Source organism: Kogia breviceps, chromosome 20 (genome assembly GCF_026419965.1).
Source record: "Kogia breviceps isolate mKogBre1 chromosome 20, mKogBre1 haplotype 1, whole genome shotgun sequence".
NCBI classification, from domain to species: Eukaryota; Metazoa; Chordata; class Mammalia; order Artiodactyla; family Physeteridae; genus Kogia; species Kogia breviceps.
In genome coordinates, this window is record NC_081329.1 from 11748864 (window position 1) to 11771438 (window position 22575).

The 22575-nt window shown below is 45.3% G+C and overlaps 1 protein-coding gene across 7 annotated transcripts in view; it reads right to left on the reverse strand.

The window, feature by feature from the left end:
- IRF2 (interferon regulatory factor 2) overlaps positions 1-22575 on the reverse strand; it is an 82527-nt gene that overhangs the window by 25609 nt on the left and 34343 nt on the right. For 4 of the 7 annotated variants that reach the window (XM_059049362.2, XM_067022547.1, XM_059049364.2 and 1 more), the window contains exons 2-5: positions 13863-13958; positions 5139-5238; positions 3733-3909; positions 3368-3414 (exon numbers count right to left, since the gene is read on the reverse strand). In XM_059049362.2, the coding sequence (XP_058905345.1) occupies positions 3368-3414; positions 3733-3909; positions 5139-5238; positions 13863-13949 (411 nt within the window). In that variant the 5' untranslated portion in view covers positions 13950-13958. Of the gene's footprint in view, positions 1-3367; positions 3415-3732; positions 3910-5138; positions 5239-13862; positions 13959-19646; positions 19811-22575 lie in introns of all 7 variants that reach the window. The other 3 variants (XM_067022545.1, XM_067022546.1, XM_067022549.1) reach the window with 2 other exon arrangements.

Here is a 22575-nt window from a genome sequence, read left to right on the forward strand (position 1 = left end):
CTCCACGCAGGCAGGGCTTAGCTCAAGGAAAAGATGGCTCACTGAGTGCACAGCATACACTCCCAAAGAGAACATCAGGGGATACAGGGGCAGCATTTCTGCACATATTACATGGTCAATGAGCCTTGGGTCTCCCAGTTTCAGGGACGCTATTTAGGGAGGAGACAAAGAACATGGAGATAAATTGCCTGAATAGACCAAGAAATATTCTGACAGTGGGCCTGCATGCTCTAAACGTCCTTTGCTAGTTAAAACTTCAACTTGATCAACTCTACTCCAATGAAAAAAATTAATTAAAAATAAGATTAGGATTTCTTCAGGTATCTTAAAAAAATTCAACTTGAATTAAAGGAAGATTGGGAAGAGCTTGTTTTAACAGCCAATTTTCATACCTAGTTACTACTTGCAAGATAAATTTTCTCTGTGGAAGAACCAACCCTAGTCTATCCAGTTGCATATATATATATATATATGCACAGAACACAAAACTCAGAGCTTAGGTGTTTGACAAACAATAAAAAGTAATGTATTAATAACTCAGTAAGGATAAGGTCCTTTATATATATAATTCCAGACAACCTAGAGAATTAACTTTGAACCACTCTACAGAAACATCAACACTATGCAGTCATGAACCACAAAATTTGGGGAGCCCGCCCGCCTCATCCATGTTCCGAGGCTTCATCACAGGACAGATGCGAGTAGATTTAAATTCAAAAGTTAGGCTGCTCTTATTTCCAATGGATCGCCTGCCTTCTGCTGAAGGAACAATGTCTCTATGAGGGCCGTGTTTCGGATACTGACCATATCTACGTCACAGGAGGATTTCTCACTGTACTCTCTGCTGGGACCCACGTGGCCGCACCTAAGAGGAAATCTCTCACTTGCCTCCCTGGGTCAGTGCGGGCCTGGCCATGTGGAAGACATTACCATCGGTGATGTGACTACAGATGTCCTTTACTTACAAGAACACCATGTGTCACCAACTCTAAGGTGCACACTCCTCACATTTCCACACCCCTGAAATGGGACGTGCCTTCTAATCACTTCTGTGTCATGATGTCACTGCAAGCAGTTTTTTCTTGCTTTTACAGATACATAAAATAATGGTGCATCTTCCAATCGCTGGCATCTGATATTCAGTGAAGTCTGGTGGTTATGTTTGAGCAAAGCTGGTTGAAAAGTGAACATCTGTCACTCCATTTTCATTTCTCCATTAACGGAGATTGTGAAATTAAATCTGCATCCTAACCCCCCCGCTCCCTCCTCCCCATATATTACATTTATTTATGAATCTATTTAGTCAACAAATACTCATTCATCTATTCAGTGGTCAAATATGTATTAATTATCTGTTCTGTACCAGGCACTGAGCTAGATGCTGTGAAACTAGTAGCAAATATGATACAGTTGTTCTTAAGATTATAGCAGATTCTTCAAAATCACATATTTGTGGAAGTTACACTTTTCTGACTAAGCAACAATAATCAGAATGTAGGCCCTAAAAAAATCCAAACTGTGGGGAACTTGATACAACAAAAAACAGGGTTTTTTCATTGCAAGAAAAAAATAAATTTTTTAAAAGTAATCTAGGGGAAACTTATAGGCTAAAAAAACTTAAGAGACATATCCAAAAATCACAACATGTAGACCTTATATGGATCTTGATTCAAGTAAACAGACAGTATCAAAATCATGACACTTAAGAGACAAATTGGAAACCTGAACACTGACTGGATATTTGATGTTTTTGAGGAACTACTGTTTATTTTTTCAGATGCAATAATGACACTGTTATTTTTAAAGTGTCTATCTTTTAAAGATATATACTGACATAGTTATGAAAGAAATAAGATGTTTGGAATCTGCTTTAAAATATTGGGCTGAACCACATGAAATTGTTTTTGTACGTCAAAAATGGTTGAACATCTGCAGTTTCATATTGGATGCATGGAAGTGCAGGGAGGTACTAATGAGATAAAATGGCCACGAGCTGATTAACGCTGAAATCGGGGTGACGGTCTATGAAGTACGTCTGACTCACTTGCCTCCTTCCTGTGTATAAAGTTTTACCATAATAAAAAGTTATAACAAAATGAGGCCTATACTATGCTATATTTAAAATAAGTCACCAACTAAAAATACTGGAAGTGGAAACTGGAGGTCTCACTGCTAAAACACTCTAGCTAAAAAATTTATTTTCCATTGCAGGGGTAAATGTGTCTGAAACTTTAACAATTTACCTAAGTTTTCCCTCTACCTTCACAAGTCAAACTGAAGTAGATTTTTTTGGTATTTTTTCCGATTATTTTGACTAAGTGGCTTGCTTTTAAACGTTGTGCTGTCTGGGCAATTTGTTTTTTCCTTCAAGAGTTATTCTAGAGTAGAAACCAGAATGCCTGGCATCTCTTTTAAGTTCAGTTCTAAATAACCGTGTGAACTTGGCCACATGTTGCACTGCCCTTGGGTCCATGTCACTCAACTCTCTTGAGCCTCTGTTTCTTCATCTGCAAACAGGGCGCGGTGAAACAGACAATCTTCTCTCTGATGGTCTATCAGTCTGGACTGTAGTGTCTGCTCTTTGCTTAGCAACTTGAGCTCACCCTCGATTTTGCATGGGCTATTTGGCAGTTCTCTGGCTATCGAACAAGGGCCACCTAATCTACACACAAAGACCCTCACACTGCAGTGGATTTCAGAGTACACAGCCCACTGAAAAGCTCACACACACAAACGCATTCCTATGGAAAACTTTTGGAAGTTATGAAAGCTGGTTCTATAGTGGAGCAGGAACAAACTATTCAGATCCACACAAATAGAGGGCTTGAACAGACCTCTGTGTCCCCAAAGTAATGGCTTGTCATGGAATATACGCATACATACATACATTCATACATACATACTGGGTTGGCCAAAAAGTTGGCCAACACAATGCATATATATAAATATAGGTAATACATTCTAATGTAAGTATATACTATTTAATATACTTTAAAAAATATTTAATGGCCTGAAAATATACTTAATATTATCGGATAGTAGCTGGTTGCTGGAGCTTAGCTGGAACGAAGTGACATGCTGGCAACTGTTGCGGGGGCCAGATGGAGGCTTGAGACTGTCAAGCTCAGCATGGATTTGTGAGTTCATTCAGAAATTGCTCAGGGAAGTTGGATGAAGTGAGGGATGTGTGTACTTGAGTCTACAAGTGGGTGCATGCCAAAGAGGAGACGTGCAAAGCACATGAAACACAACAGCAAAAGGAGCAAGACTGACTACTTCACAGAGATCACATCACTTATTGTTCTGAGACAGAATATGAATCATTAGTTTGATCACAACTTCAGCCTCCTCTCTGAACAAAGGTTACCTTGACGTGCTTCACTCTGTCTTCTTTTTCGGTCTTTGGTTTCTTTCCTGTGGCGACAAAAACAGTCCTGGATTAATTCACGAAGAACAGAGAGGCATTTTCCCTAAGTTACATTCTTTCTGAAACTCTCAGTGAGCTGATTGCTTCAATCTGTACATGGCCGAGATCCTCAATGCTTCTGTTACTGCTCTGGGGGGGCCCTGGGAGTCCTTTTCCCCAGCCAGGTAAGAGCAGAATTATCATCCACAATGGGAACAAGGGTTGTATCCTTGCTGTGACTACGGATGTGGAAATAAAGAAATCACAAAGGCACTATAAGGTATATTAAGCGATCATTGTTTTAGTCAGTAAATATCTTTATCTACCTTTCTTAGAAGGTCGTTCAGATAAAGGCAACATTCGGTAGACTCTGAAGGCATTGTTTCCTTTCTTTATGCTTTTATCCTTGACTTCTTCAATGTCAGGCAAAGAGTTCATGGCACATCGAAAATTCGCCTTCCATGTTTTTGGGTCAGGTTTATCTACTCCTGGTTGATGCTTTCCTAACAAAATAGTTGAAGAAATTAAGGTTAAGAAAAAGAGGGGAAAAATTATTTCTAGAGTAAAAATTTCTGGAAACAGGATTGCTGGCAGGTAGTACAGAGAACCGTTTGAATTCTAGGCCACACCTCCAGTGAGCAAACCTCCTGGTTTATTTGGGGCTGAGAAGGTTCTTGGGATGCAGGGATTTTTGTTTTAAAACCCGACAGTTCCAGGCAAACTGGGACAAACTGGTCACCCTGGCTCTACGAAATAGCTTGAGAGAAAATTATAATGGTAGAAGAACGGAGAATCAAGGTAAGGGAAAGACAAAGGTAGGAGGCCAGTAGACGGACAAGCACAGGTAACTGGAAGGTCGCTTTTCCATCTGACTCTCAAACATTAAGTAAAAGTCCGTTCCTGCAAATAGCTCGCTAGTTAAATTTTGTTATAATATAACCTTGACTACCTTTGGGGGAGATAAATTTGACCCAAGTTTATACAACGCAAAACAAATAAGTTCTATAGTCCCCTGGGGTACACGCATGGGGAACTTCATCAGAAAACCACATTTACAGGAAATTTAAGGACTAAGTTTTCTATAGAATGGGTTGAGCATCACTTCTTTTTTAAAAAAATACATTTATTTATTTGTTTGTTTGTTTGTGGCTGCATTGGGTCTTCGTTGCTGCACACAGGCTTTCTCTAGTTGTGGCGAGCAGGGGCTACTCTTCGTTGTGGTGCGTAGGCTTCTCATTGCGCTGTCTTCTCTTGTTGCGGACCACGGGCTCTAGGCGTGCAGGCTTCAGTAGCTGTGGCGCACGGGCTTAGCTGCTCCGCGGAGTGTGGGATCTTCCCGGACCAGGGCTCGAACCCATGTCCCCTACATTAGCAGGCGGATTCTTAACCACTGTGCCACCAGGGAAGCCCGAGCGTCACTTCTGAGTGATGCAGGCTGTACCCTACGTGTCCTAGATGTGCCTGGGAACAAGTCTCAGGCTTATCAGAGCTATTTTCATGAAGTCGTAAGCCAGGAGATTTTATATATGTAGTAAAAATAAAAATAAATGATAGCTAACAGTCTACAGTATAACTGAAATTGGCCAAGAGAGTGGAATTTAAACATTGTCACCAAAAAACAGTGTACACTTTAAATATTTTGCAATTTAATTCGTCACTTATACCTAAAGGCATGAAAACAACCACAAAAAAGCAACAGTGCTGGGCTCTATAAACAATGCGGGGTTAATACCTGTATGGATGGCCCAGTTTCTAAAGAGCGGTGCATCTTTTTCCACATCCCACCCGTGTCTAGCTGCATGCATCCAGGGGATCTGAAAAATCTTCTTTTCCTGTAAAAAAAAAAAAAAAGAAAAAAATGTAAATAAGCACTGCAGCCCTGGGTTTCAGGCCACCATTGCAGAGGATTACAGCTAGTTCTAGCTAGTAAGATTCCCTGCTAAGTATCACTGGGTTTGCTGAGTATCTACCGCAAACCAAACCCACTTCCCCACTGGGCCCCAAACCTTGACAGTCTACCAGGTGAGATTGAGAGGCAAGTTGAGTCTGGTAGGATAAAAATAAATTCCAAGGTCAACGGCGATGATTTGGGAAATGCCAACGTGCCTCCTTTCCTTTATAGGAACACAGGTAACTGGCCACTTACTGAAATTTCTAATGTTTACTCTTTTTTTTTTTTTTTCTTTTTCTGGTACGCGGGCCTCTCACTGCCGTGGCCTCTCCCGTTGCGGAGCACAGGCTCCAGACGCGCAGGCTCAGCGGCCATGGCTCACGGGCCCAGCCGCTCCGCGGCACGTGGGATCCTCCCGGACCGGGGCACGAACCCGCGTCCCCTGCACCGGCAGGCGGACCCTCAACCACTGCGCCACCAGGGAAGCCCTAATGTTTAGTCTTGTGATCTACTCCCATCACTAGGTAAAGAGGAACTCCTTCTGCCTTAGGTAAATTAAAAATTAGGCAACTCTCCCAATGAACACTCATGTTGCTGCTAAAGGGAAGTTGGGGGTGCCTGAGGCCACGGTCACAGAGTCTAATTATATCAATCTGCTCACACAGCCAACAGAAATAAAATATTTTGTTCTAATCCCTATGTGTCTACTACCCTGCATGAAATAGCAATAAAGACAAACAAAGATGTACCAATTATATATGAAGATGATACTCCTTTTCTGGAGAAAAGTCCCTCAAGTACAGTTCTTCTTATAGCAGACCCTCTCCGTCTCTCTTATATGCCAAGAGGTAACTCAAAATTGCTTAAATCAATCCTGGCAAACATATGATTAGAAACCAGTGCTTTGGAAACAAAGTCACACTTGTAGTAAAACTACTTATGTGAAACTTCGTTCACTTGGCATGTTCACATGGTCTCAGTTTTGGTTTTTGCAACACCCTAACGAGCTGCAAGCTGCGTGTATGTTATTTTTTCCGCTTTACAGTTGAGGAAACTGAGAAACAGAATTAAATTTTCTAGCCGAGGAATTTATAGTAGTAAGTATCTAAATTCGAAACTGAGGTCGTGTAATCCCATATTCAGTCACTTATTCATATCACCCACTGTCTCCCAGGGTTTAGATTTAGAAGATTTCCTGTCCTACAACAGATCTGTTGACTTGGACTCCATGGAGATTAAAACCCAGGAAAACCGTATTTTTTTAAGCTCTCAAGGTAGGTCTGATAATTTCTAGGTATGCGGATCTCTGCACAATACGCTTTCCCACCACTTCGGTCTCACACAATGAAAGATACAAACGGTCCTCACCCACCCAAAAGGGACTTGGCCCTCCCCATAGAACACATTGCAAAGCCTGAACCAAAAATATGTCAGAACGTTTGAGATCCCCCCAGAACTGTTAAAAGGGAAAATTCTATGTATTTAAAACTTAGTCAGTAAAGCAGAACTGAAAGCGAGAGATTTTTCATAAATCCCTCCTTGTTCATGCTGTATCATCCACCGAGAGAGAGCAGGGTTTTAGGTTGGCCAGATTCAAAAGGGCAGTGATCAGAAGAGGGCTGAGAGCAACTTTATTTCTTACTGTAGATGAAAATAAGAGGGCAGGGGCTTCCCTGGTGGCGCACTGGTTGTGAGTCCGCCTGCCAATGCAGGGGACGCGGGTTCGTGCCCCGGTCCGGGAGGATCCCACGTGCCGCGGAGCGGCTGGGCCCGTGAGCCATGGCTGCTGGGCCTGTGCGTCCGGAGCCTGTGCTCCGCAACGGGAGAGGCCACAACGGTGAGAGGCCCGTGTACCACAAAAATAAATAAATAAATAAATAAGAAAATAAGAGGGCAAAATCACTTAATGCAGTATCTGACGTTCACATGAAAGCGAAATACATGCAAATGAATTTACCTCAGGTGAAAGAATTTTTCCTGAACTACACAACCAGAATCTAAAGGTTAATGCTTAAAGATATAGATCCTTAAAGAATCTGCTGTTGTACTTTCTGCTAGGACAAAAGAGATCTGGGGTGACACAATCTGAAATCTATCTCCTAAGACACAAAGTTGATTTTATAAGGAGATCTTTTCAAGCATTTGCGTGTTTGCAGGCACACACACACACACACCCCTCCCAAAACTAGTCTCCCAGAAACCATGCTCAAACCTTGAAACCACAAAAGTAATGATGACTGAACCTAGCAATTATCCACCATGGATCCTCTTTAAATGGGTAAAGGATGTGAACAGACCTTTTTCCAAAGAAGATAAATAAATAGCCAATGAGCACATGAAAAGATGTTCCACATCAGTAATCATCAGGCAAATGTAAATCAAAACAGCAATAAGATACCATTTCATATCCTCTAGGATGGCTAGAATTTTTTAAGAAAATAAACAGAAAATAGTAAGTGCTGGTGAGGATGTGGAGAAACTGGAACCCTCACACATTGTTGGTGGGGATGTAAAATGGCACAGCCATTCTGGAAATCAGCTTGGCTGTTCCTCAGAAAATGAAACACAGGGCTTCCCTGGTGGCTCAGTGGTTGAGAGTCTGCCTGCCGATGCGGGGGACGTGGGTTCGTGCCCCGGTCCGGGAAGACACCACGTGCCACGGAGTGGCTGGGCCCGTGAGCCGTGGCCGCTGAGCCTGCGCGTCCGGAGCCTGTGCTCCGCAACGGGAGAGGCCGCAACAGTGAGAGGCCCGCGTACCGATTAAACACAAATTACCACATGATCCAGTAATTTCACTCAAAGAATTACAAACAGCTGTCCATGCAAACATTTATACATGAATGTTCATAGCAGCACTACTCACAATGGTCAAAAGACTGAAACAACCCAAATGTCCACCCACTGATGGAACAGATAAAGAACGTGTTATACATGCAGAAAATGGAATATTATTCAGCCACAAAAAGGAACGCAGTATGATACGTGCTACAACAGGGATGAACCTTTAAAGCACTGTGCTAAGGGAAAGACGGCTTCCACCAAAGGCCACATGTTGAATGAGTCCATTTATATGAAATATCCAGAAAAGGCAAATCCAAAGAGACAGACAGCAGATCAGTGGTTGCCACGAACCAGGGAAAGGAGAATGAGGAGTGAGTACTTCACGGTACACTGCTTCCTTCTGAGGTGATGAAAAAGGTCGGGTGGTGACGGCTATATAATATTGTGAATGTACTGAATACCACTGAATTGCACATTTTAAAATGGTAAATTTTGAAAAAAACTACATATAACTTTTAACTAGTTTTTCAAATTGCAAAACTATGTTGAAAGATAAAGATGTCAAAACTCATTTTAAACCTGAAAGAGATTCTGACCAGTAAACATTCTGGTTCTATGGGACAGGGAGGGCGTTGCTCTGTGTAGACTCTGTGACATCAGGCTGTGCCGTCAGAATCCCAAGCGCCAGGTCCCCACCCGTGGTGTGTACACACAGCATGTATGGAAGGACTAAATGCAGTAGCGGAGCTACTCATGTTTAGACACATAGAGACCTCTGCCCACCTGCAGGCAGGAGAGAGAAGCCCGGCTGGGGTTGAGAAGAGGAGATAATCTTGAGCAAAGCAGAGCAAACATAGCTTGGCCCCAAATGGAAACTAGTCCTCTTATCTCCCTGTGCCTCTTCACTCCCCCAATATTTAGAAGATGTTCCAATGTCGTTTGCTACTTTTGTTTGGACTTCTTCCTTTGGTCTGAGATGGCCTGATATTTACACAAGCACAAGCCTGCTCTCAAAGTGCAGAGCAGGAAAAGGTCGGGAGCTACCTGATGATCTCCCAGGCTTGGGGCGGGGCCTTGGTGCCCGGTCCAGGCAGATCTCCGGTAAGAAATAAGAATGTCAATAACCAGGGTTGGGGAACTTCCCTGGTGGCACAGTGGTTAAGAATCCACCTGCCAATGCAGGGGACATGCAGCCCTGGTCCGGGAAGATCCCACATGCTGTGGAGCAACTAAGCCTGTGAGCCACAACTACTGAGCCCGCGTGCCACAACTACTGAAGTCTGTGCACCTAGAGCCTGTGCTCCACAACAAGAGAAGCCACCGTAATGAGAAGCCCGTGCACCTCAAAGAAGAGTAGCCCCTGCTCACCGCAACTAGAGAAAGCCCGCGCACAGCAACGATGACCCAACGCGGCCAAAAATAAATAAATTAAATAAAACAAAACAAAACCAGGGTGGGAGTCAGTCGAAGCGACGAGAAAAACGGTGAACCTGAATGCGGCCGCCTCCTCCCCTCCTCAAGAAACAGCCCAGGGAAACCACAAGCAAGCATGAGGACAAATCCAGAACTGACCCCGTCTCTTCAACAAGCCAATGGAGAGACGGAAAAAAGGGAGAGGACACAGTTCATAGTCAGGAACCAAACACAACCTGTGCGTGTTCTTTGGATTCCGATTGAACAGATCAATTGTAAAAAGATATCTGGGGAACACTCAAGGCATTCTGAATATGAACAGGGCAGTAATGACATTCTATTTTATTTATTTATTTATTTATTTGTGCTAGGCGGGCCTCTCACTGTTGCGGCCTCTCCCGTTGCGGAGCACAGCCTCCGGACGCGCAGGCTCAGCGGCCATGGCTCACGGGCCCAGCCGCTCCGCGGCACGTGGGATCTTCCCGGACCGGAGCGCGAACCCGTGTCCCCTGCATCGGCAGGCGGGTTCCCAACCAATGCGCCACCAGGGAAGCCCAGTAATGACATTTTAAATGACGATTACTTACGATTAATTTATGATTACCTAATTGATAGTGGTATTGTGGCTCTATAAGAAACGTTCTTGGATCTTACAGATGTACAGTGTCAGGGAGCTGCTTTACCACACACCCCACAGATCCTTTTTAAATGTTAATGATTGTTCAACCTAGATGTGAGTTTTAAATCTAGATGGGAACTTAATGCGCTATTCTTCCTAGTCATTAGATCATTTAAGCACACTATGTCTATTTGCAAATATTCATAATAAAAAGTAACTGGCCCAAGCCACGACCCCTTTCAAGAACTAGTTATACTAGTTATAATATTGCTTTGCCAAACTTCCTCACCGCTCCTCCAGAGGAAGCCAGAGGACCCGTTCCATCACCCTCCACCCCTCATGTATTGAAAGGAGGAGGTGGAAACAAATTTAAGGCATTAATTAACCACCTATTTGTCTCTTACTAAGAATGCACTGGGTTTGACAGTGTCCCCATTTGAGAGACACGTGACAGCTGCCAACCCAGTGTTCTTAAATCTAATTATCTTAACAGAACAAAAACAGAGTCGCTGATGTTTCTTCCCTTCAAGTGCCCATCATTCATCCATTCATTCTCAGCATGATGTTACTTCCTGAGTGTCGGGCACGAGGCCTGGCACTGAGCTCGCAGCAACAATCAGGACAGCCCTGGTGCCCACCCCCTGGCACGGCCAGCCTGGAGTGCCTCACCGTGAGGACAGACACTCGGAACATGGCTAAGTGAATGACAAAGCGCCGCAGACAGCACAGGTTTTCCAGGAGTCACTACGGGCTCCAGTGGGAGAAGAGAATTTGGAACGGCCTCAAACCACTCAAAATACGAACAGGGATTTTCTTAGGCTTATGAATGGGCAGAAAATAATAGTAGGGTCTGAGTGACATACTTATGTGGACCGATGAATGCCAGCCAGCCTAAGCTGGCACAAACCTGTAAATAGATGCCCTGGGGAGGTGTGGGTGAGGAGAGGAAATGCCCTGAGGTCCACCTGAGGTCTACAGGGACAGGGAGGGCTCTGTCCGCACTGGGCGCTCAGGCAGTTCCACAAGCTCCTGGGACAGCGCCGTCCTGAGAGGTGCCGTGTGCTGTAGCCACAGCACACCCTCCTTCCTTCAGCCTGGCCCACACCCAGCCCAGCAGAGGACAAGGGGACAGTCTCCTGTCCCTCTGTACCAGCGAAGGGATCTCACGAGCCAAGAGCCAGGTGTATGAGGCTCGGCAGGAAGGGGCGCTGGAGACGGGTCAAGCGTGCACTTGCAGCAAGAGGCATCCATGCACTTTCCGGTCCTCTATCCGAAAAACACGGGCACAGTGGCCCGAGGAAAAGGTGTCTCAGTGGAGAGTACCGGTGAGGAAGCTACCCTGCGAGGATGTGTAAGTTTCCTACAGCCGTCGTAACCAACTGCCACCCACTGGGTGGCTTAGCACCACAGAAACAGATTCTATCACAGTTCTGGAGGCCAGCAATCCAAAACCAAGAAGGCAGCAGGGCTGCATTCCCTTCAAAGGCTCTGAGGAGAATCCTCGCTTGCCTCTTCTGGCTTCCGGTGGTTCCAGGTGTTCTTGGCTTGTGGCTGCATCACTCCAGTCTCCGCCTCCTCTTCCATGGATGTGTGTCTCCTCTTCTGTGTCTTGTAAGGACCCTTGTCATTGGATTGGCCCAACGGGATAATCCAGGATGATCTCATCTGCAAATCCTTACATTAATTACACCTGCCAAGACTCTTTTTTTCCAAATAAGTTCACATCCACAAGTTCTGGGGGTCTGGATGTGGACCTATCTTTTGAGGGGGCCACCATTCAACCTACTACAGAGAACAACAAACCGTAGCACATCAAGCACCCACCTGGTGCAGGAGACGCAGTGCCACCGCATCAAGCCAGCCAAGATGGGTGGGTGGGTTTTAAAAAAAGAAAAAGCAAAACCAAACTTACTTCTCTTCAGAAATCAGCAACATCTGCTTTAATTTCACACCCTAAATCAATAATAGACAATGTTACTTTGTTCTTCAAAATAGAATCCTACTAAACCTACAAGCCTTCCTTTCCTTGTCTGCAAAATGGAAAAAAAATAACAGCATCTACTCCATGGTGGGGATTATGTGAGGGAATGCACAATCTTGCTTAGAGGAGTGCCTGCACTTCATAAATTAGTTTTATTATGATCATTATCACTATCATTATTCTTGTTCTTGAGGACCCTATGTCTCTTCAACTCTCCTTTGACTATCATCTCCCCTTTACTGACACCTCTGCATGCACCACTGCTGACCCAGCAGGACAGGGGGCAACCCGATTTCTTGTTTGTTTCTTTGGAACAGGCTAATTACAAAGCCCCTCCAGGATATAAACCTAAAACACTATAGATACTGCAAGCCTACAAAAATATATTGTTTGCCATTAGACCTTAAAATACATGACAGGTCACGTGAAGTGAGCATATGCTTTACTTAAAGTATTTCTGTTTACTTCTACCCCATCTTGTTTCAGAAGGGACTCAGATACATTCAAATACATACACTGTTACACTTAAAATAAGTGAAAAAATAGGTAAATGAGGGGAAAAGAACAAAAAGAAGTAAGATTTGAGAGATATCTGAAAAAATAAAATGAAGCAAGGAGTAATATTAGTAAACAAAAATATTTTGTACACTGCAATATTTTGTACACTTGTTAGGAGCGGCCGCAATCTGGCTCTAAGCTCTGGAGCACGTGACACAAAGGTAAAGGCTGACCTGCTAAATTATTCATCGTGTCCTTAAGATTCAAAACGCAGGGGGGAGGTAGAAGAGGAAAAAGACATTTGCTCAGAAGAACTGCAATATTCCTGGTAGTTGGGAGAGCAATCTCTCTCTTGGGCCATCTCAAAGAAAGCATGATGTATTCGTTGCTTTTCTAGATTATAACTAAATGTTTTCAGGTGGTCTTTATTTTTACATCCAATGTCTTCCTGGTTCCTCCCATGAGAGGCAGGATCAACTAAACTGAGAATTTTCAGGTTGATAAAAGTCAGGAAGTATTTATGTATAGACGGGGTGTAAATGATGGAATACTGCTTTTTTAGGACAGGTAGGCACACAAACAGTATCTCATGATAAAAATAAAACCATTTTTTAAGACAAAAACAAAAGTTTTCTTTACATAAAGAATACTGAGGGCTTCCCTGGTGGTGCAGTGGTTGAGGGTCCGCCTGCAGATGCAGGGGACGCGGGTTCGTGCCCCGGTCTGGGAAGATCCCACGTGCCGTGGAGCAGCTGGACCTGTGAGCCGTGGCCGCTGAGCCTGCGCGCCCGGAGCCTGTGCTCCGCAGTGGGAGAGGCCACAACAGCAAGAGGCCCGCGCACAGCAAAAAAAAAAAAAAAGAATACTGAAAAGAAAATCAATATGTTCCACTCCCAACAGAAAGCTCTACAGTTTCCATGTCCTCTAATCCTCGCAAACCAGAAACAAGAAAGGAATTTAGAGAAGGAAAAGGGTAAGAATTACTGAACAGAAAAATAGCAAGAAGCTTGCCATCAACAGTCATCCACGAGACCAGAGCCTGACCTCGGGGTCGAGGCTACAGTCTGAGAGGATGACAAGTCTTCCTTCTATGATAATTTCATATTTTCACGATCCTTTTTGCTTGGTTGTTTTTGGTAAATAATAAGCATAATATCTTGAACATGAACAGTTTCACTTGCGGTGATCCACAGGCACCGGCTTCGAAAGCATCTCTCTCACACAGATACACGCACCCACGCGTGTACAAGCAGACGCGCGTGCGCGCACTTACCTTGTTTAGCCACTTTAGCCCTGGTATCGTGTTTGAGTTGATCTGTTCTTCCAGCCATGGGCGCATGCGCATTCTCTCCACCGGCATGGTGCCCTTCTGCAGAAGAGAAGCACGACATCAGGCATTTCTGCTACCCACTGCCATGTCTGCACCGTGAAGTCTGACTCCCCTGCCTGACCCTCTTCTATTTTCCTCTTCCTCAGTACTGCACAGCTGGGCTTCCCTGGTGGCGCAGTGGTTGAGAGTCCGCCTGCCGATGCAGGGGACACGGGTTCGGGCCCCGGTCTGGGAGGATCCCATGTGCCGCGGAGCGGCTGGGCCCGTGAGCCGTGGCCGCTGGGCCTGCGCGTCCGCAACGGGAGAGGCCACAACAGTGAGAGGCCCGCGTACCGCAAAACAACAACAACAACAACAACAACAAAAAAAAAAAAACACCGCACAGCTTAGGCGTACATGGGGGCTGGGAAGCTCTGAGAACGTATCAGGGGCTTTGCCCTAGAGCCCCGGCCCCTGCTTGAGCGTACTGTTCCTTCCCCAGGGGCCGTCTCGGTGGGGCGGTGGTGCAGGCCACCCCTGCTCTCAGCTGAGAGGGTCCCATGACGCATAAACTCAGCCAGGCACAGGGCCCGGACACCTAACGCTAGGCTGTGTTTACGGCAGGCGCCTTCAGTGTATCAGGTACTCAGAGGACCAGGGTCTGACACATACCTTTGGGTATTATCCTTCCAAGAGCCAAGGGTGGACCGAGTAACCAAGTCATTCCTTGAGGGTATCTGGGTTACAGACACGCGTCGAAGCCCCGGCATGGGCCCTTCCAAGAGCTTACGGAATCAATTCACGCGGTTCCAAGGCCTTTCACCCACTGGCCACCCCTCCTGATGTGGTCTGTCTCCCTGCAGAGTGCACCAGCCTCTAGCTCTGGCTTCAGCATCGCTTTGACGTGAAAGCGTCTCTTATTTGGAGTGTTCCCTCAAGGGTCTTTGCTCACTGCCACCCGCCTCCTCTGACCTGGGGTCACCTTTCCTCCACCAGCCCACCTTTCTCTCCCCTCCTTCCAGATGCATTTCTAGACAGTCTTTCCCTTGTCCAGCTAAATATACCCAGAGCGGGATCACTAACACAGTGCAGCCTATGACTCATCTTCAGCCGGTTTACACGGAAGTTTAAATCCGATGCAGGATTCAAAAGCAGAGACAATGGCGACCAAGAATCCGTTCCACAGGACTTCGTGCACACTGGGACACGATCCTCTTTTCAACCCTTGGCTGCCTCATCTTTCCTTCATTCATTTTCTCCTCCAAAAACGAGCTCTGAATATTCTGTTCAGATGACTTCAGGCTGAGATGGTCAAAGTCTCAGTAATCTCCTCCTCCGGCTCACAAAGGCCTTCCCTTCTCCTCGCACCAGAGGGCAAGTGCCACTAGCAGCCACCTGGGGCCTCGCCCTCTGCCTGTAGAGCCTGATTCAATTCTAGAACTAAATTCTAGCCCCTGCCTTTCCCTTGGACCTCCGACCCACTTCTGACCGACTCGCTGTCTCAGACACCGCCTGCCCCTGACTCTCTGCTCCTTCCCGGGCCTTGCCAACCCCCAGCTGTCCTCCAAGACGCAGCCTCCGCCCTCCTCCACCACAAGGCCTCCCCAGGCGCTCCAGCTGAAGGAATCTCTCCTCCTCCATGCCCCACAATACCCACCAGCCCGTACTGCTCATTTGAAAATCAAACATTGCTTCAGGGCAGCGATTCCAATGTTCTCTTTATTCTTACGGTACGCGGGCCTCTCACTGTTGTGGCCTCTCCCGCTGCGGAGCACAGGCTCCGGACGTGCAGGCTCAGCGGCCGTGGCTCACGGGCCCAGCCGCTCCGCGGCACATGGGATCTTCCCGGACCGGGGCACGAATCTGCGTCCCCTGCATCGGCAGGCGGACTCTCAACCACTGCGCCGCCACCAGGGAAGCCCGTAACTCTTATCTTAAATGTAAACTTTTCAGCTGTGCTCAGCCTCTCCTCCTAACCAAAGTGTAAATTCACTGGCAGCCGGAACTCTACCTCTTCTAGGTCTTTGGATAATCCTACAAAGCCTAAACGCGGCCATCCCCACCAGAAATGTGCAATACAAGGACCAGGCCAGCTCTGAAGATCAGCCGAGGTGTGGTCACCATTGCAGGCTGGCCCCGTCCACTCATCTGGTGGCTTTAGGAGTGACAGGAACTGCAGGGACAGTCCAAAAGGACATGGACCGGCCACAGGGAGCCCCCACCACAGCTGCTCGGAGGGGGTCTCAAGTTGTTCCACCCACTCACTCTTTCATCCACCCACTCGAAGATCATATATCAAGAGTGATGTTCCAGGAATAGGCAGAAAGAAGCCAGTCCCTGCCATCTAGGGACTCCCGGTCTAGGGGGAGACAGGGGAGAAGATAATTCCCACAGCCCACGGAGCATGCTGTGTCCAGGATGATAAGGAGTCATGGAGAGTTCTGGGAGCGTCAGGAAAGGCTGTCCACATCGATCCAGTGGGGGAGCGAGCTCTGTGAGGTCTCCGCCCAGTCAACCCGGTCAGATCCTCCTTCTTGAGAAGATCGAAAGACACAGAACAGGGCTTCCCTGGTGGCGCAGTGGTTGAGAGTCCGCCTGCCGATGCAGGGGACACGGGTTCGTGCCCCGGTCCGGGAGGATCCCACGTGCCGCGGAGCGGCTGGGCCCGTGGGCCATGGCCACTGAGCCCGCGCGCCCGCAGCCTGTGCTCCGCAACGGGAGAGGCCACAGCAGTGAGAGGCCTGCGTACCACACACCAAAAAAAGTAAATAGGGCTCCTACCCCGTCTACAGGTAAAGGAAGGTGAGGGGGGTAGGCAGTGCAAAGGTCCTGGGGCAGGAGGACCAGCTGCAGAAGGCAACCAGCAATAGGGATGATGCCAGAGACAGGCTGACCCTGCAGGCCTGGGAAACCACGTCTAGGATTTTGGTCATCAACCCAAGACTAAAGAGAAAACTGGAGATTTATACCAATGATCAGTGTTGTATGATCAGTGTTGTTAATAGCAAAGATAAGAGCTGATTACAAAACCTAGACCAGTGCTTTGCCAACATTAACGCACATACAAATCTCAATTCAGCAGGTTTTTTGGTGAGCCCTGGGATTCTCTATTTCTAACAATCTCCTAGGTCCTTGGACCACACTCTGCGGAGCAAGGCTCCAGACTCACCTGGCTCTTCTGCGACTCGCTACGAAGTCTAGTCATCCTGGCAGACAGGCCTCCTCTACCAGTCTCAGTGTGGCAGGTTCTGCTGCATCATCTACCCGTTGGCCCAGCCCCTATTTACATCCTGTGTGTTTCTAACAAGGATGCAGCTCAGCCAAACCTCAACATTTATCGCTCACCTAGCCAAAACACTATGGAAATCACACGTGTAAAAACTGTTCTGAATCAGTCATCGGGGCTGTCATTAATTACAAGCAGATTTTTAGGAAAAGCAAATATAGCAAATATCTGATCCGAGTAGGGAAAACCCTATTATCAAGGGCCTCACTTATTTCAGGTTCTATGGTGTTGCCGTTTTTAATAGCTACGACATCCCCGATGACACACAATGAAAGGAAACCCTTTTACCTGGAGGCGCGTCCTCTCTCTTACTTGATTTTACAGCCTGCTGCCCGGCCCCCTGCCACAAACACACGGGACAGGTAATGAATTAGCAGCGGTCTTGCCACACAACCCAGAATAAAAGGGTTGCCATTTGACATCGATTTCTCATGACTATCAGAGGTCAAGTATGCATCCTCTGGTGAAAGACAGGAAAGGTACAATTCTACATGCAGCTAGCACCAGAAACTCATGCCTACGTGCCATGTGTTTTCTAGCTTCTATCAGTGAAATTCAAGAGGACAGACTGGTCGTCCTTCTTTAAGGCAAGTTTCCCATGGGCAGCAACACCCAGGCCAGTGTTGCTTGAACAGAGCTGAAGAAGGCATGGAACTCGGTAGAGAAGACAAAGAGGGGCTATTTTTGCCAAGAGGACCAAAATACACCAGAAATTGGAACGCTCGTGTTCCAGTCCTGGCTTTGTCATTACCACTGTGTGTCCTTGGGCCAGTCACTCAATCTCTTTGGTGGATACTTTGATCATCTAGAAAAAGGACAGGTTTCACAAAGATAATTTATGAGCTTATCTGTGATTCTAGGAATCCGTTTGTAACATGAAGGCTCATAATCTGATTTATCTTTTTTGTAAGCTTCATTTCTTGTACACAGTGCTGTTTTTAAAAGTGAAATCCCTAAATTTATGGTTCTATAAACCTAAAATAGGAAGCTTCTACCCTCAAGCCTGCCTTTGGAAAATCAGCTCTCCTTACATCTTTGGGATTTGGGGCTGGGATCATCTTCAAAACCATGGCATTGGCTACAAATCAATTCAGTACATGGCAAGTATTTAGAATATTACTGGCACCAGGGCTGCTGCATAAAGGCACATGAGCTGTTCACTGTGATACACGGGACATAAATCGCATCCCCCATGAAGCTGGCAATGCTAACTGTGGTCCTGATTAGTGTCATTAACAGTGATCTTGAATTCTAACTGAAATAATTGAGGTTTGGGTCTTGGAATAGTAACAGCAAGGGCTACTACTTACTGAGCACGTCCTATATGCCAGGCATGAAAACCAGGGTTCTCTGTGAGTTTCTCACTTCTCTTTTAACCCTAGGAGGTAGGGACTTTATTACCCCATATTTCAGATGAGGGGATCGGTTGGGGAACTGCCCAAAGGCAACCTGCTGGTCAGTAGGGGAGCCCAGACTCTCGTTCAGGTCTGTCTGCAAGCTCCAGGCTCAGAAACCATAATGGCTGCCTTCCTCTCACTTCAGAAACTTTATTCAGTTTTGATGGTCTTTTAACTGTTCTTCTTATGGAGATATTCCCACCCCTCTCTTTTTTGCATACCACTGACGTATCAATCATCCTAAAATACCACTTAAATCATGTTAGTGTTCTGTATTACAGACTTCTAAACATCTCTGCTAGATTTTAGATAATAAAATCCTTGGCTGACAGGGTGCTGCTTCTGGTAATAGCACGGTAGGTAATTCAGACCTAACTCTCCTGATGAATAACTAAGAAACGTAAACAAAGTGCGTGTTTTTTGTTTTGTCTTGTTTTTTTAGCTGCATTGGGTCTTTGTTGCTGTGTGTGAGCTTTGTCTAGTTGAGGCCAGCGGGGGCTACTCTTCACTGTGGTGTGCGGGCTTCTCGTAGCAGTGGCTTCTCTTGTTGTGGAGCATGGGCTCTAGGCATGCGGGCTTCAGTAGTTGTGGCACGTGGGCTCAGTAGTTGCAGCTCATGGGCTCTAGAGCGCAGGCTCAGTAGTTGTGGCGCACGGGCTTAGCTGCTCCACGGCATGTGGGATCTTCCCGGAACAGGGATCGAATCCGTGTCCCCTGCATCGGCAGGCGGATTCTTAACCACTGCGCCACCAGGGAAGTCCCACAAAGTGTGTTTTTAAAAATATGTTTAGAAACATCAGAGAACTAAGATGGTAGTAAAGAATTAGGAGGGCAAGATCTGGGAGAAGAAAGAAACCCAGGATGGTGAGCCTGATGTTTGGGGCAGCTCTTCTCCTAGCCTAGGGGCATCTGCTGAATCCAGAAGAGGAGGCTTTAGGGCATCAAAGCTGAGCAGAGCTGTTGACACATTCAGTGACTAGGGGGATAAGAATTGAAGATAAAGACCCAGGTAGGAAAAGGGACGCAAGCTTTGTAAGGGATAAAACTAAATGGAAATAGACTAACCTTAAAGACTCAATCCTTGACCAAATTAAAATGATCTGGAACTACCAGAAGTTAATTTAAATCATATCTTGAGGAAAGATAACATTATCCAAAGATTCATATTCTCTCTGCTGTCTTTCAGGTACAATGGCCAGCGTTCAATCAATACAGCTAGGAATACAAGGCTAAAAGACAACAAAATAGAAAACCAAGGGAAGTAATGAACAATAGAAATGCACCCATAGGGATACATACACAGATTTTATACAGATATAATGAATATACACATACCAAATGTTTCCAGTCGTAATCTTTAAAACAGCTATGCCTAATACATTCAAGGAAATAAAAGACAAGATGGAAAATTTTTTCAGAGAACTGGAAACTATAAAACAATAGAAATTCTACAACTAAAGTATAAATAATTAAAATTAAGAACTCGATGGATGGGTTTACCAATAGATTAGACGTCATTAGGGGAAAAAATAGTGAACCAGAAGAGAGGTCAGAACAAAACAGACAGAATGAAGCACTGAGACAAAAAAGTGGAACATGTAAAAACAAACCTAAAGTCCATAGACTGTATTTTAGACCTAAAAAGGTCTAAACATGGGTAGCTGGAAGTACCACAAAGACAAGAGAAAGAATGAGGCAGGAGCAAAATTTGAAGAGACAGTGATCAATGACCGTCTAACCACAGGTTTAATATTCACTACAGACCCCAAACTGACAACTATAAATAAAACCACACCTAGGCATACTGTAGTACACTTGATAAAAACCAAAAATATAGAGAAAAATCTTAAAAACAGCCAGAGGAAAAACAGGCTCATAACCTTCAAAAACCAAAAATCACAAAACCCAGAAGGCTTACAGTGACTACTCAACAGAAACAATGGAAAACAGAAGACAATGGAAAGATGCCTTTAAAGCACCCAAAGAAAATAATTGCTATTTTTAAATGTTATAGACAGTGAAAATTTCCTTCAGGAGCGAAGAGGAAATAAAGGCATCTTCACTCAGAGGAAAACGTAGAGAATTTCTACCAGAAGCCCCACAGCGCAGCAGTTCCCACTTACAGCGTCACAGGAGATAAGCCACAACCGGGCAAGAGGGAAAGCAAAGGGATGGGAGCTAAGTTGCGAAGCACAGGGTCTAACTTTGAGGCTGTGTCACAGAAGCCAATGACAGCAGTGCTCAGTGCCATCTCTTCTGCAGCTGCATCATTTGTTTTAAACATGTCTGTGCAGGCTCCTGTCACCTAACAGTTCTCCCCACATAACCATGCGCCACCCCTTGTATCAACCTACATAAATGTTACCCTCCCAACAAAAGCCAGCTCAAGTCTACTTTCATCCATTAAACCTTCTCTCACAACTCTAAGCACTGGACCCTATCCTCCCGTGGATGTGCTGTCTGCAGTATCCAGTCATCCAGTGTACCAACAAATATTTATTAAATACACGTTATTACAAGGAACTGTGCTAAGTGCTGTGGAGGATTCAAAGACGTGTAAGACAGGATCGCTACCCTCAAGGAATTAATAAATTACCTGGGGGCATGAGACATAAATCATATAAAGCTAACTGGTAATACTATAATTATAATAATAAAAGACTGCAGTAGAGATCCGAAGGCAGTATATGATTAATTGCCAACTAGGTGAACTCGTTCCTAAATCATTATTAGATGGGTTTGTAAGCGAAGGCTTTACGGTAAAGGAAGAGCTTATAAGGTAGGGAGGAATCCTTTAGGCAGAGAAAAGGCTGCAAGTCAAGTCAGGCAAGGTAAAGGCTGGTATTAATGGCCAAAGCAGACCTGAGGAAGATGTCTTTGCTGATGTGGGCAGAGCAACTAATGCATGTACCGACATGGGAGAAGCTTCATAAGAGCCAGCCAGTGTGTGAGAAGCACAGACTGGATAGAGTTTACATATATCATCACTAACCCTCACAACAGCCCTACTCAGTCAAATATTACTATCCTCATTCTAGAGATGAGGAAAAGTGTAGCTTGAAAAGGTAACTTTAAAAAAAGAAAAAAGTGTCCAAGTCACACAAGCCCCCAGATGGGGAACCAAGATTTGAGCCCAGGTTTTTCTGGAGGGTCTCCAATGCCCAGCTAGATACTCAGGTTGTTTACAGGGGCTACTAAAAAGTTCTGAATGGCCTCGTTTCATCATGAACCAAGCAGCACTCTATGCAGGAACACATGGAGGCAAGGAAGCCAGTAGCCAGAGCTACAGCTCCATCCAGGATGGTGGCTATGGGAACACACAGGAAAAGAAAAACACACGCACAAGTGGCAGTACATTTGTAGGAATATAATAGCAATTTTTAGTGGTGATTTTTCCTGAATATGCAGTAATCCTTCCCAAAATATAAGTTCCTCTTACATAACATCCTACACTCCCCACACTGATTTTTGTGTACCTTTTTGAAAAAAATAAGAACTTCAGTTCAAAATTATGTGAATTGAGAGGAAGTTGTAGTTGAGAACTGAGTATCACCACCACCACCATTATCAACATCATCTTTCTCTTTATCCCTGTCACACTGGCTCAGGCCCTTACTAAGAATGAGATAATACCAATGCTTTTCGTGCATTATTGCATTATTTCATTCCATCTTCAAACAATCTATACGAGGTGAGGTATAGTACCTTATCTCCATTTCTACAGATGAGGAAATGAAGCTACTTCCCAAGATGCAGAGCTGTCAAGTGGTAAAGCTAAGATTCAAATCCAGATCTTCCTGACTGGAAGAATATGCCAGAAACCTCTAAAACAGTTTTTTTTTTTTTTTTCCAAACATCCAGTAGTAACCCATTAGAGGGTCAGGAAATCAATTTATTGGATTAAGATCCGAATTACAGGATGAAGATCAGCACTTTAATTTTAATGTATGAGAATACAGAATAGAAACTATGAGAGTTCCCCAAATAAGAGTAA